At 52.5% G+C, this 11706-nt stretch overlaps 4 protein-coding genes and 3 non-coding genes across 7 annotated transcripts; 3 read left to right on the top strand and 4 right to left on the bottom strand.

The window, feature by feature from the left end:
* The first annotated feature begins 978 nt into the window (after positions 1–978).
* ncs1 (Calcium-binding protein NCS-1) lies at positions 979–2769 on the top strand. Its single transcript, XM_062877490.1, has 4 exons — positions 979–1411; positions 1567–1655; positions 1725–2020; positions 2081–2769. The coding sequence occupies exons 1-4, from the start codon at positions 1401–1403 to the stop codon at positions 2258–2260; spliced, it is 576 nt and encodes a 191-aa protein (XP_062733268.1). The 5' UTR covers positions 979–1400; the 3' UTR covers positions 2261–2769.
* Positions 2770–3055: 286 nt separating this feature from the next.
* On the bottom strand, positions 3056–3148 carry QC761_0051170. The gene has a single exon. It is a non-coding gene; the product is annotated as a tRNA-Glu (tRNA).
* A 382-nt stretch (positions 3149–3530) lies between these two features.
* ALG7_2 (tunicamycin resistance protein) lies at positions 3531–5284 on the top strand (the record flags this gene model as incomplete). Its single annotated transcript, XM_062877489.1, has 2 exons — positions 3531–4228; positions 4301–5284. Exons 1-2 carry the CDS (start codon positions 3767–3769, stop codon positions 5282–5284), a joined length of 1446 nt encoding a protein of 481 aa, XP_062733267.1. The 5' UTR covers positions 3531–3766.
* A 355-nt stretch (positions 5285–5639) lies between these two features.
* On the top strand, positions 5640–7472 carry ALG7_1 (tunicamycin resistance protein; the record flags this gene model as incomplete). The annotated part of the gene is made up of 2 exons (XM_062877488.1): positions 5640–6999; positions 7084–7472. 2 exons carry the CDS (start codon positions 5640–5642, stop codon positions 7470–7472), a joined length of 1749 nt encoding a protein of 582 aa, XP_062733266.1.
* A 326-nt stretch (positions 7473–7798) lies between these two features.
* Positions 7799–7880, bottom strand: QC761_0051140. The gene has a single exon. It is a non-coding gene; the product is annotated as a tRNA-Ser (tRNA).
* A 759-nt stretch (positions 7881–8639) lies between these two features.
* On the bottom strand, positions 8640–8731 carry QC761_0051130. The gene has a single exon. It is a non-coding gene; the product is annotated as a tRNA-Glu (tRNA).
* A 339-nt stretch (positions 8732–9070) lies between these two features.
* Positions 9071–10913, bottom strand: RKM5 (Ribosomal protein lysine methyltransferase). The gene is made up of 3 exons (XM_062877487.1): positions 10301–10913; positions 10028–10225; positions 9071–9866 (listed from the first exon to the last, which is right to left on the bottom strand). Exons 1-3 carry the CDS (start codon positions 10359–10361, stop codon positions 9172–9174), a joined length of 954 nt encoding a protein of 317 aa, XP_062733265.1. The 5' UTR covers positions 10362–10913; the 3' UTR covers positions 9071–9171.
* Positions 10914–11706: the final 793 nt, after the last annotated feature.

Genomic DNA, 11706 nt, shown 5'->3' with positions numbered 1-11706 from the left:
GACATGTGTACGTACACAGCTACGTCAGAGTGAGTGGTACCTGGGTGAGATTGCTAGAGTCAAGCTTTTTCTCAGGGGTTCGATTATGACGAGAGGCCTGTCAGAACTGAGAAGGTAAAAAGAGTTTGGCTCCCTAGTTTATGGTTTCTGGCTCTTGCGCGGCGGCTTAGATAGTTTGAGGAGGGGGGAACATGGCGGTTTATCGAGTGGTGGTTGGGGGTTCCTTGGCGGGTTTGCACTGCCCCCTTAGGTAAGCAAACCACCCCTCTCTCGAAAAGGGAACGGTGAGAAGGGTTATGGTTCTAGACTGTGCGGGATTGTGGAAGAGACGGTGATGAAGATGATGGGAGGAGGCTTTCGATTGATTTGAGGGAGCTGAGGTGGCCTGTTATCAAACATGGAGGCTGAGGAAGGGAGAAGTCAAACTAGGTAAGAAGGGTCTGTTGTTGCTGCGCCCAGTAGAGAGACCAAGAGCTGCCTGGCCGTTGTGGTCTACCGCCTGTCTGTGCAACAAGCACGGAGAGGGACATGGTTGGCCTCCCTGACAGTTTTATGTGTTTCTCGAAGGTTCATACCTACTCTTTTGCAGCTTGTTTGGTGGTGTTTGGTACTGTGCCCCTCAATTACCGGAAGGAGGGGCAATCTCACAAATGTACCTATGCTGCCTCACAGTGTGCTTCTGACGTAGGTAAGGTCAAAACAGCACGCCATATCGAGGCTGCCCATGTGATGAAGAATGGAAAAGGGGGCGGAGCAGATTCATGGTATGCAGCAAAGCTGACAAGATTCAGACTATAGGCAGGCACAAGGTGAGGCAAGGCAAAGCGAAGCACCCATGGTGTAACAGCGAGAGCCCAAGAGTAAGTTGTCCGTACAGTGCAAGTGACCGTGCGCCAAACCACCATGCTTCAGGACGGGAGCGGGCAACGGCCCCCCCCCCAAGCCCAAGCCCAAGCCCAGGAAAGAGGACTGGACTGGACTGCCGCAGTAGTCGTCACTTTCCCGCCGCGGCCGCCTTCGCCTCGCCTTTTGCTTTGGCTTTTGCTCCAATCTGTTTTTCCCTTCCCCGAGACTCCGTCTTCAAACCATAACCCATTTTGCAAAATCCTCCTCTCCGTTTTCGCAAAGCAGACTTGCCTTTTTCTTGTCATTGCTGTTTCTTGAACTGGCTTACAAACTAAACCCCCCGCTTCGCATTGCCCGCACTGTCCACCCACCAGCACTGCCGCCAGACGAACCCATCGCCCGATTGAGCAATTGAGCTGCCCACTTGTTCGACCTAGACAAGAGACTGTCGCAAACCCCTCCTTCGATTTGGTTTCCTGCGGCGATAACCAGCGTGGCATCTTCGATACTCTCTCGTCGATTGGCGATTTCGAATAGAGTCTCTAACCGCGAATATGGGCAACTTGTGAGTGTTTTTCCTCGTTGGAGTTTGGGCGCTGGGAGGAGGGAGCAATAGTCAATGGCGGAGGGGAGGGGAGGAGAGTAGAATATTCCCTACAATCGGGAATCATAAGACTCAAAAGTCATGACATGGGCTAACATGGGGCGCTCGAAATACAGGCAGTCCAAGAAGCTCCCTGACGATCAGCTGAAGGAGCTCCAGAAGTCAACCAATTTTGACAAGAAGGAGTTGCAGCAATGGTATAGAGGTAGGTCTTCTTCTCCCTCCTCCACTCTTCTCTTCCTGTGGTTGGTTCTTTTCTCACAAGACGAAATAGGTTTCCTCAAGGACTGCCCGAGCGGCATGCTGAGCAAGGGCGAATTCCAAAAGATCTACGCCCAGTTCTTCCCCTTTGGTGACCCAAGCACATTCGCCGACTACGTCTTCAACGTATTCGACACGGACAAGTCAGGAACTATTGATTTCAAAGAATTCATTTGTGCTCTGAGTGTTACCAGCCGGGGTAAGATGGAGGACAAGCTGGATTGGGCGTTCCAACTGTACGATATCGACGGCGATGGAAAGATCAGCTACGACGAGATGTTGAAGATTGTGGAGGCGATTTACAAGATGGTATGTTTCGATTTGGTGCATGAGAAAAACACACGGAGAGGCTAACAGAGGCGAACTTAGGTCGGGTCCATGGTTAAGCTCCCAGAAGACGAAGACACCCCCGAGAAGCGCGTCCGCAAAATCTTTAGGATGATGGACAAGGATGAGAACGGCAGCCTTGATATGAACGAATTCAAGGAAGGCTCGCAGCGGGATGCCACCATTGTGTCGGCGCTGTCGCTCTACGACGGGTTGGTGTAACTTTTCCTTGCGGCAGACTCTGGGGGGAAGGAATTCTGCGTCTAGGCGGGCTTGTTCGCTTACTGGTCTTGACACCATACCACTTGCAGCGATGACCTGGATGAGAGCCAATACGCCAGTCCGTTCCCCAACTAGCCTGTCTGTGTTCCTCGGGGACCCATGGGGTGATGGGAGTGAAGATAGGAGGTTGGGAGGGGAGGCGGCGGTGATGGATCGTTTGCAGGAGATATATGGAAGAGGATGTGTTTTTGCGCATTTAGGACTGTTAGGCAACTATGGATGTGGTGAAAACGGGGAAGACAGTGCAAGAAAGAGGGGATCAGCGATGTTTTTTCTTGTTATCTCTGCTTTTGTGCCGTTTTCTGTTTGGGAATAATGGTGGCAGTCCCCGGGTATTATTTTAGTGTTGGCTGTTTTCTGTCGTTATTATGTGCAGGGCGTCTTGTACTGTATTTATGTATCTGGTTTCTATGCTACTCATCTTGAAGATATGGTGCTGTGTTTTCCAAGTGAATAGGAAGTGAAGACTTCTGAGTCTAAGTCTCGAAGTCTACATGAAGTATATGCATGATGAGGAATCATCGAGTAGTCTATCTAGGTCCTTCTCGTTGCATCGGCTTTGGTGGTGAAACAAGTCTGAGCTGCCTTGCTCGCTAATATTGCATGTATGGAATCCAATGAGGGAAACAAGGGAGAGTATGATATGTTCTGCGCCAAGTTACAAAGTGAGCGATATAGTCTCACCACCCGCACTTAGTGTCCAACAAAATCGGAGACCACACACGATTTTCGTAATCGGGTATGGTGTAGCGGTAACATCGTTGACTCTCACTTCTCAGAAGTTTCTGTTTCTCTCAACAGCCCCGGGTTCGACTCCCGGTATCCGAGTCTCTTTTTTCCTCTCTGTTTTCTACCATCTCTTTGCTTGACTGCGGGTTGTTACATAAGAGGTTGTGAGGGACGTCATATCAAGGATGGGCAGGGATTCGCTGTGTTGGGGGGTCAAGGGACGGTAGCTTATTTTTTTTTTTCTGGTTTGTGCAGGGATCTTAAAAGTTAGGTAGATGAATTTTCTTATGTTTAATCGCTGTGGGAGCTGCCTTACTACAAGCCTATGTCGAGAGGACTGCTTGGTTCATCATGAAAGTCCCTAGTGAGATATTGACAATCACATGGGAGCAACCAGCGCCCAAACAGGGGTTTGTAGAAGCAAATTGCGCTCCAATCAGCTTCCTCCCAGTGATCCAAAACGGCATAGAGGCCGCCCGGTGGGCCCTGTTTGTTTGCTTGCGCTCGAGCTGACAGCGAGCGCCGTTGGGATTCAACGCGGGACGTCATTTTGGAGATCTGGCTTATTTCCCTTTTTGCCATTCTCCCCTTCGAAAATAATTGCCTTTTTCGCGACTCACCCCAACGAACGAACGAACGCAGCAAACCACTCTCGCTTTCCTTCGCGCTCACGGCCATGAGCGCCACTGTTTCAGTTCACGACAACGACTCGCAACCATGACGACCTCCAGCTCACGTTCCCCATCCCGATTACCCCCCTCCTCCTCCTCCTCCCTCTCCCGAACCGAAACCCTCTCTCTCTTCTCCCTCACCTTCGCCTGCGTCGCGGTATTGGCGAATACCTTCCAAGGCGATGGCGAACCTCTAATCGCCTCCCTCGCCCTCAGCGGGGTCGCCTTCGCGGCGTCGTTTGCGATGATAAGGTGGTTAGGCCCGACGCTGATGAAGGCTGGGCTGAAGGGGACAGACATGAGCAAGCATAATAGACGGGAAATACCAGAGTGCATGGGGGGGATCGCGGCGGTGGTGTACCTGCTGGTGATTATTGTCTTCATCCCGTTTCCGTTTTACAAGGACATTGTGGCGGCGACGAGCGGGGGGGGCAATAGGGATGTTGTTGTTAGTGTCGTGGAGGGGGTGGAGAGGGGGAGGTTGCTGCATAAGTTTCCGCACAGCAAGGTGAGTTTGGGAACAACATAGGGGAAAGGGGATAAAGACTGACTGGGAGGGGTGGGGGTGGGGGGGAAATAGTTGGCGTCGTATTTGTCGGCGATTATATCGCTTCAGTCGATCACGTTGTTGGGGATAGGAGATGATCTTTTCGACATACGGTGGCGACACAAGTTTTTCATTCCGGCTTTTGCGTCGATACCGCTGTTGGTGGTTTACTTTGTCGACTTTGGCGTCACGTCGATCGTGGTGCCGATTCCGCTGCAGCCGTACCTGGGGGAGCTGGTGAATGTCGGGGTGCTGTACTACGTCTACATGGCGAGCGTGGCGATTTTTAGCCCGAACAGTATTAACATTCTGGCGGGGATCAACGGGATTGAAGTGGCGCAGTCGATTGTCGTTGCGGTGTTGCTGGCGATCAATGATTGCTTGTACTTGCTCACGCCGTACCCCCACCCGGCGACGGACTCGCACTTGTTTTCGCTGTACTTTTTGCTGCCGTTTTTGGGGGTTTCCGGGGCGCTGCTGTGGCATAATTGGTATCCGGCGAGGGTGTTTGTGGGGGATACGTATTGTTATTTTGCGGGCATGGTGTTTGTGGTGGTGAGCATTCTGGGGCATTTCAGCAAGACGTTGATCTTGCTGCTGGTGCCGCAGATATTCAACTTTTGCTATTCGGTGCCGCAGTTGTTTGGGCTGGTGCCGTGTCCGAGGCACAGGCTGCCCAGGTTTAATGCGAGGACGGGGTTGCTGGTGCCGAGCGTCACGCCTTGGACGAGGGAGAGGCAGCCGAGGGGGGTGGTTGCGTGGGGGTTGAAGGTGTTGGGCGGGTTGAGGTTGTTGGGGGTTACGGTGGATGAGGAGGGGAGGTTTGTCGAGACGACGAACTTTACGATTTTGAATCTTTGGCTTGTGTGGAGGGGGCCGTTGAGGGAGGATAGGTTGGCGATGGAGATTACGGGGATGCAGATGGTGGTGGGGTTGTTTGGGTTGTTTGTTAGGCATGGGCTGGCTCAGTTGGTGTTCAAGGAGGATAATTGGAGCATTGGGGCAGCAGGAGTTTAGTTTTTTGGTGTATATATTTGTTGAAATATACTAGAACAAAAGCAACAGCAAATGGCATAGACAAAATTATGGCATTCTAGATTTATGCATGTCTTCTTACACCTCGGTGATCAACCCCCCTACTTGAAAGTCGATTTCGGCATGTGAGAGCGAGCGGGCCCCTGCAGGGAGCTTGGACCCAGGGGTCTTGTTGGAGTGGGAATTCCCGACGTCAGTTGTTGGAGCCTGTCACCCACTTATCACCTACCCCAAAGCAAAAGCCAGGCAAAGGCAGGGCAGCCCAGCCCTTTCCGACAGGCGGGAGAGTCACACACCAGCTGCTGTTTTTGCAACACAATATCACAAACACAGCGCCATGTCAGCAAAACTAGCCGCCTTCCTCAACGAGGCGCCCCTCGCCGACGAACAGCCCACCTTTGAGCCCATCCTCAAGCACGGCCACCAGGACCTCGTCCAGTCGATCGCGTTTAACGAGTATGGCGACCGGTGCGCGACAGGGTCGGTAGACGGCAAGGTCCGCGTGTTCAACCGGCACAGGGACGGGGTGTGGCGGCACTGTGACAACTGGACTGCTCACGGGGGGGAGGTTACCGAGCTGCAGTGGTTGCCGCCGACGATTTACCCCAACCTGTTGGCTTCGTTGGGGGTGGAGGGCAGGTTTAAGCTTTGGGCCGAGGACCCGGGGGCTGCGCCGGGGAGGAGGTTTTCGAATGCCATGGGCGGAGGGGGGAACAAGGGGATGGCGTTATGGAGTCAACCTACTGCGGTGGGAGAAAAGAGCGATGAGGGTGGGAGGGAGGGGTCGAGGCCGGGGAGTGGTGGTGTTGGTGGTCATGGGCCTCATCATCATGGGGGGGTTGCGAGTACCTTGTCGACCACTGCCACGAGCGCGACTTCTCATGCTCACTCGGCGGTGACGAGCGCGGTGGGCACGCCGTCGGTGCACAGCGAGACTGCGGCTTCGCAACAACCGCCACAGGCTTCGACTTCGGCGGTGCCGAAGCCGGTTTTCGAGACGAGGAACTCGAGGAGTCCGTATCGGTCTTTTAGCATGAAGCATGTTGACTCGACGAGGCATACTTACCTTGCGCTGGTGAGCGCGGATGGGAAGTTGACGGTGTACGAGAATGAGCAGCCGGAGAATTTGACGGACTATACTATGCTTGACGAGGTGGCTATCTCGCGGGACCAGCCACCTGCGAAAAGGGGGGATGAGACGACGTTCAAGGTGCAGTTTGATCCCAACCCGGAGGTGTGCTACAGCGCGTTGAAGGCGGGGGTCGCGCCCGACACGCTGAGCTTGGTCACGGTTGCGTTGGACTGTGTGAGGATTTATCGGTCGAGGGATGTGATTAGTCAGAGTTTGGGGGTGCAGACGGTGACGAAGGGGTTTTATCTCGCGGCCGAGGTGAGGTCGGATGTGCATAGGGGTTTGGTGAGGGATGTGGCGTGGGCGGGGGGGAATATTCGGGGGTATGATGTTATTGCGACGGCGTGTCAGGATGGGATGGTGAGGGTCTTCAGGGTTGACACGCCGGTGGAGAGGCAGGCTTGGTATGATAAGGAGGAGGAAGAGGAGAAGGAGGATGGGGCGAGGGGGTGGTCGATGAGGGAGATGGGGAGGTATGTTGAGAAGGCGAGGAAGCAAGGGGTGGAGGTGGATGAGGGGAGGAGCGCGGCGGTCAGGGCGGCGGCGAGAGATGTGATTACTGTTGTTGGGGGGATTACACCTGTTGTTGGGGGGATTACACCTGTTGTTGGGGGTATTACACCTGTTGTTGGGGGTATTACACCTGTTGTTGGGGGGATTACACCTGTGGTTCAAGGGGTTGGAACAGCCCATGATGAGAGGGGGACGGGGATGGGGCAGGGAGGCATGATTCGAGCGGGACTGGCGACGGAGGCTGGGTATGGGGGGGACCATCATCAGGGGTATGGGGGGGCGAATAAGAACCCGCAGAGACAGATCACTGGGTTGCCGGGGCAGATTAGGCATACGATTGAGATGGTGTCGAGGCTGGACGGGCATAGGACGCCGGTTTGGAGGGTTGGGTTTGATGATGACGGGGTTGTGTTGGGGAGTGTAGGCGACGAGGGAACGCTGCTGCAGTGGAGGATGATGCCGAATGGGGAGTGGGCAAAGAGCAGCGAGTTGGAGATTGTAAGGGTTAGGATGGCTACCTGTTGAACTTGAACAGCAGTGAGATCAGGCGGGAGTGTGGAGTCCAGAGATGTGGTTGGGCATGTAAGAATAGTAGGATAGCCCGATATTGGCTGTTTTATTTTTGGCTGGTGTAATAAGTGTGTGCTCTGAGGGATATACCCTGGCTGTTTTGAGCGACTGTAGGAACAATGAAGCTGATTTGATATGTCTGACAGCAGCCCTATGTTATGCTCTCTGCCAGACTGGGGGCAGCTGGTAACAAAAAGGAATATACTATGTTCAAAAAGCTAGCCCTATCCACAACGGAGTGGATAAGGGAAAACAAGAACATGAAAAGATTGTTTGTGTCTCGACGTGGGCCTGATTCGAACAGACGCTCCCGAAGGAACAAGATTTCTAGTCTTGCGCATTAGACCACTCTGCCACCACGCCTTGTTGGTTGATGGAGTGTTGGGTTTGGGTTTGAGGTTATCGTCGGATGCATTTCCGTGCATCTCGTCATAAGTCAGGACACAGGATTCTTTGATTGTGAATTTATATAAAAAAGACTTTTTTGCATTGTATTTCCAGAGGTGCTTGTTTATTATGGTCTCTCGGGTCTGTAATGTACAGTGAGATCCAATTCAACATGCGCTTGTGTTTTTCGGCTCTTGTGCAAGGGTTTGACAAAGAGTATACCTATGATGTTAAGAGGGGAAAAAAGGGCCGGAGCCCAACGCAAGACAGGATGAAGAGTGGCCTTGCCCATTGTTAAAAGACAACGTGTACGCTAGTGACGGGAGCTGGAATAGCCCCGGTAAGATACCTATGTAAAAATCGTTGATTTTTGCAAAAGTCCTTGAAGAAACTTCCGTAGAGCCAGCCCAAGACCTGAAGGGCTTTTTTAGATTGGCTACCTAGCTAGACATCTGTTGAAGATGGTGAAATAACTTTGGAGTTTTCATTGAGGTTATTTTTTGGGGCTGCTGCCAGCAAAGAGTATACATCTCTCTCTCTGTGTTGAAATATCTCCGGGTTGAAGACTTGTGCTCTGATATAGCAGGGTTTTCAAGAACAAAGTATTTTGTATTCGTGAATATCAAGGTGCTTGGCAACAACAAAGACCTCATCTCTCTTTGCCCTTTCCAAGTCCTATTCATATCCCATCCCCACACCCTCTCCCCATCAAAATTGGACCATCCACGATTCAAATCGGGTATGGTGTAGCGGTAACATCGTTGACTCTCACTTCTCAGAAGTGTCTGTTCCCTCAACAGCCCCGGGTTCGACTCCCGGTATCCGAGTCCTTATTTTTCCCCCCCATCTTCCCCAAAACCATCCCTGTTTGTATCAAACCTTTTCATCTTTTTTTTTTGTTGTGGTCGACATACCTTGCAGGACAAGGGTGGCCGGTCTGAGACTGACTCGGGATACCATGGATAGGGGGTGTTGAGACTTTTTTGAGGGCTCCATAACTCCCCATTTGTCAAAGGAGACAGGTGGACTTAAAACTTAGAAAAGAGGCTTGGGTTGGTAATCTTATCTGATTGATCTGGGTGGTGAATGCGGTATCGGCGGTGGTGTGGAGGTTTGTAGAAGTAGCTAGGATAGGTTGAACGAAGCTGTGGATGATATGTGGTATGTGTGAGGGATAATCAGGATAGGTATTGCATCGAAAGGGAAGTTGTAGAGGGGGGATATTATTATATTCGTTGTGGCCTGAGTTATTTCCATTCATCATGTACTAAGGGGTATATGCCTCCTTCAATATTCCAATATGAACCACAAACCCCGAGCTCGGCTTCAACCCATTTGGCAACAACTCATCAGGAGCTCTCCATGTGTGAAAAGACTCCATAAATCTCGCGAGCCATCCTTCAAAGACTTGATCGTCCCTCAGCTGCTGCGCAATCACACAGATGGTGGGATCTGCCTCGGTGTCAGACTCTTGAGTTCTCAGCCGGCAGATATCAGCGCATGTAGACACGAGCGGGTCGATGAGCGCTTCGTTGTAGATGCAGTCACATGCAATGATAGCATCGAAGCTCTTTCTTCCTGCTGTGTCTGGCAGGTCGGTCAGAAGAGAGGGCGTCGCTTCATCTGTTTCCCAATCCAAGGGAGTAAAGACGACATTGTTGTCTTTTGAGTGACTGGCCGCCGTTGCCTTTGTTTTCTTCCCTTTTGCCTTTCCTTTGCCAGTGGAGGAGGCTGAGATGTGAGCATTTTCGGCAACGTTTTGCTCTACAAACTTGGCGACATAAGGCTGATCGGTCAAGACGTAGCCCTTGACACGAGGCCCCAGGCACAGGCCGACCAGTGCTGAGATGCCACACCCTAGCTCCAACACGAGAGAGTTCGAGGACAGGATCTCAGACTGGAAAAGCAGAGATGATGCAGAGCTGATCCATTCTGCAAAGAGAGGTGTAACTTTCCAGACGACTATGCATACCGTCAGCAGTGCTCTTATCCTTCCATCCTAGACAAGCCACTGAGCAAGGCTGACGTTCGGATGTGACGTGTCCGTAGCCTTGTAAGCGTTATTAACGGCGGTGTGACGGCGGGAAAGGGGTCGGAAAGGGGCCGGGGGAGGAGTTGTTTACCAGCTCCTGTTGTGCCGCCGGCACGGTTGGATGACAGCACGCCAGGTGACTGATGGATGGTAAGATCCCGGCCAGCGATGGTCAGTTCGACTGTGGAGGCCTTGGAGTCGACGAAGCCAAGATTCTGTGAGGGGAGCTCCTGGGCAAACAGCTCAAACGTCTCTAATTGGCGGCAAAGTAGGCGTGTTAGTTGACAGACTATTCAGTCCGTGTCTACCCGACTATTGCACCCTCAGGTTGCATATCTGGTTTTCACTTCATCGTTTTTTATACCTTCCTCGGACGACTCTATGGGCTGCTGTCCCAGAGCTTGCAACAGCTTCTCCAACTTCATTATTCCAAACAGGTGGATGGTGATTGGTGGCTGGTGGCTGGTGGCTGAATCCGTGATCTATCAGACGACAGGGAAAAGGGAAGACAAGACGAACGGTGACTTTGGCTGACAGGGCCGGTTCTGGGCGGTTTTAGTGCAATCTTAGAAAATGCGGAGGCGAGGAATAGTCTGGATTGGCGCGTCCGGGGCTTCCCACAAATTCAGTTCACTTCTTCATTGCATCATGCGCCGAGAGCAGCACACTGAAACCTAGAGAGTGTAGCAAATAGAGAGCCAGTGAAAGCGGCCGTGGTGATCCGACGACTCCATTCTGGCGATGCAGAGCAGCTGCCCAGCCCTGAAAGGAGGGGAAACCCGAGCTGGAACGTTCCGACGGGAAGCCCTCAGAGTTTTTGGTTGAGGGGTGGAGCAGAGCTATCGAGAAGTTGCTTGGGGAGATGGGGGGTCAGATGCGGGGAAGGACGCACCGACGCGGACCTCCAAGACTTGTGCCAAGAGCCATCTCCAGTGTTCAAGTCGACAGGACTCAAGTCGACTTGTCGAACCGTCCAGCATTGGCGCATAACTCGTGCGTGTGGTGTCGGGGCTGAGCTTCATCGGGAGATGTTGACAAGATCACGAGGGTGAGGTGTCAGCCAGTTCCAACAGACCGAGGCCCTCCTGTAAATATAGAGAGGCAGATACATATGCGCCTCGGCTTGGCTCTTCTCTTCATTTCTATTGTATGAAGCATGAAGCGGAAACGGAGGGTGATGGAGGTGAATCTGAACCCGCCTGCGATCCCCGAATCTGCCGCACAAACCACCGTGCTAACCAGCCTCTCTCCACCGTCCAGAATGGGGTTATCCTTACTCAGAGTTTAGCTTTCTCGTCCTGTGTTGTTGATGGTGGGATGTGTGGGCATCGTCTGTTTTTTTTTAAAAAAAAAAAAAAAAAAAAAAAAAAAAAGTTATTAAAATTTTTTTTCAGTTTTACCTAGGCATCTTGTCTCCAAATACTCGCAGGAACCGGGTATGATCGGAGATGTGTTGATGGACGATGGACGGTGGCCATTTCGCCAATGGTGCACACTGTGACCATGGCCTGGAAAGCTTTGAAATGTGGAACGCCCAGGCTGCCGAGCCTGCCAGGACGCGCCCTAGCCTCGCCCTTTGGCTAGAGCCCAGCCGAAAAAGGCAACCGCCAGGGGTCAGCAGGGTGGGCCCAGGGAGCGCAGGGGCCAGGGAGCTCCCCCCAAACAATCGTGTGCCTCGCGTTGTTGAGGTGAAAGACTTCCCTGTCCCTCCTCTCCACCACAGTTTGTCAAAAACCCCTTGCCTCCCTGCCCTCTTTGTCTCCGTCTCTG

This window comes from Podospora bellae-mahoneyi, chromosome 3 (assembly GCF_035222275.1).
Source record: "Podospora bellae-mahoneyi strain CBS 112042 chromosome 3, whole genome shotgun sequence".
NCBI lineage: Eukaryota > Fungi > Ascomycota > Sordariomycetes > Sordariales > Podosporaceae > Podospora > Podospora bellae-mahoneyi.
This window is presented reverse-complemented; position numbering and strand designations above follow the sequence as displayed.

Excerpts from the sequence above, each read along its gene's own strand:
- ncs1 (XM_062877490.1), top strand. Across the intron at positions 1,656-1,724 it reads GTTGCAGCAATGGTATAGAG|GTTTCCTCAAGGACTGCCCG; the intron begins GTAGGTCTTCTT and ends AAGACGAAATAG. Across the intron at positions 2,021-2,080 it reads TGGAGGCGATTTACAAGATG|GTCGGGTCCATGGTTAAGCT; the intron begins GTATGTTTCGAT and ends AGGCGAACTTAG.
- RKM5 (XM_062877487.1), bottom strand. The coding sequence starts at position 10,361 with ATGAAGTTGGAGAAGCTGTTGCAAGCTCTGGGACAGCAGCCCATAGAG. Across the intron at positions 10,226-10,300 it reads CATAGAGTCGTCCGAGGAAG|TCTGTCAACTAACACGCCTA; the intron begins GTATAAAAAACG and ends CGGACTGAATAG. Across the intron at positions 9,867-10,027 it reads CGGCGGCACAACAGGAGCTG|TCGTCTGGAAAGTTACACCT; the intron begins GTAAACAACTCC and ends CGGTATGCATAG.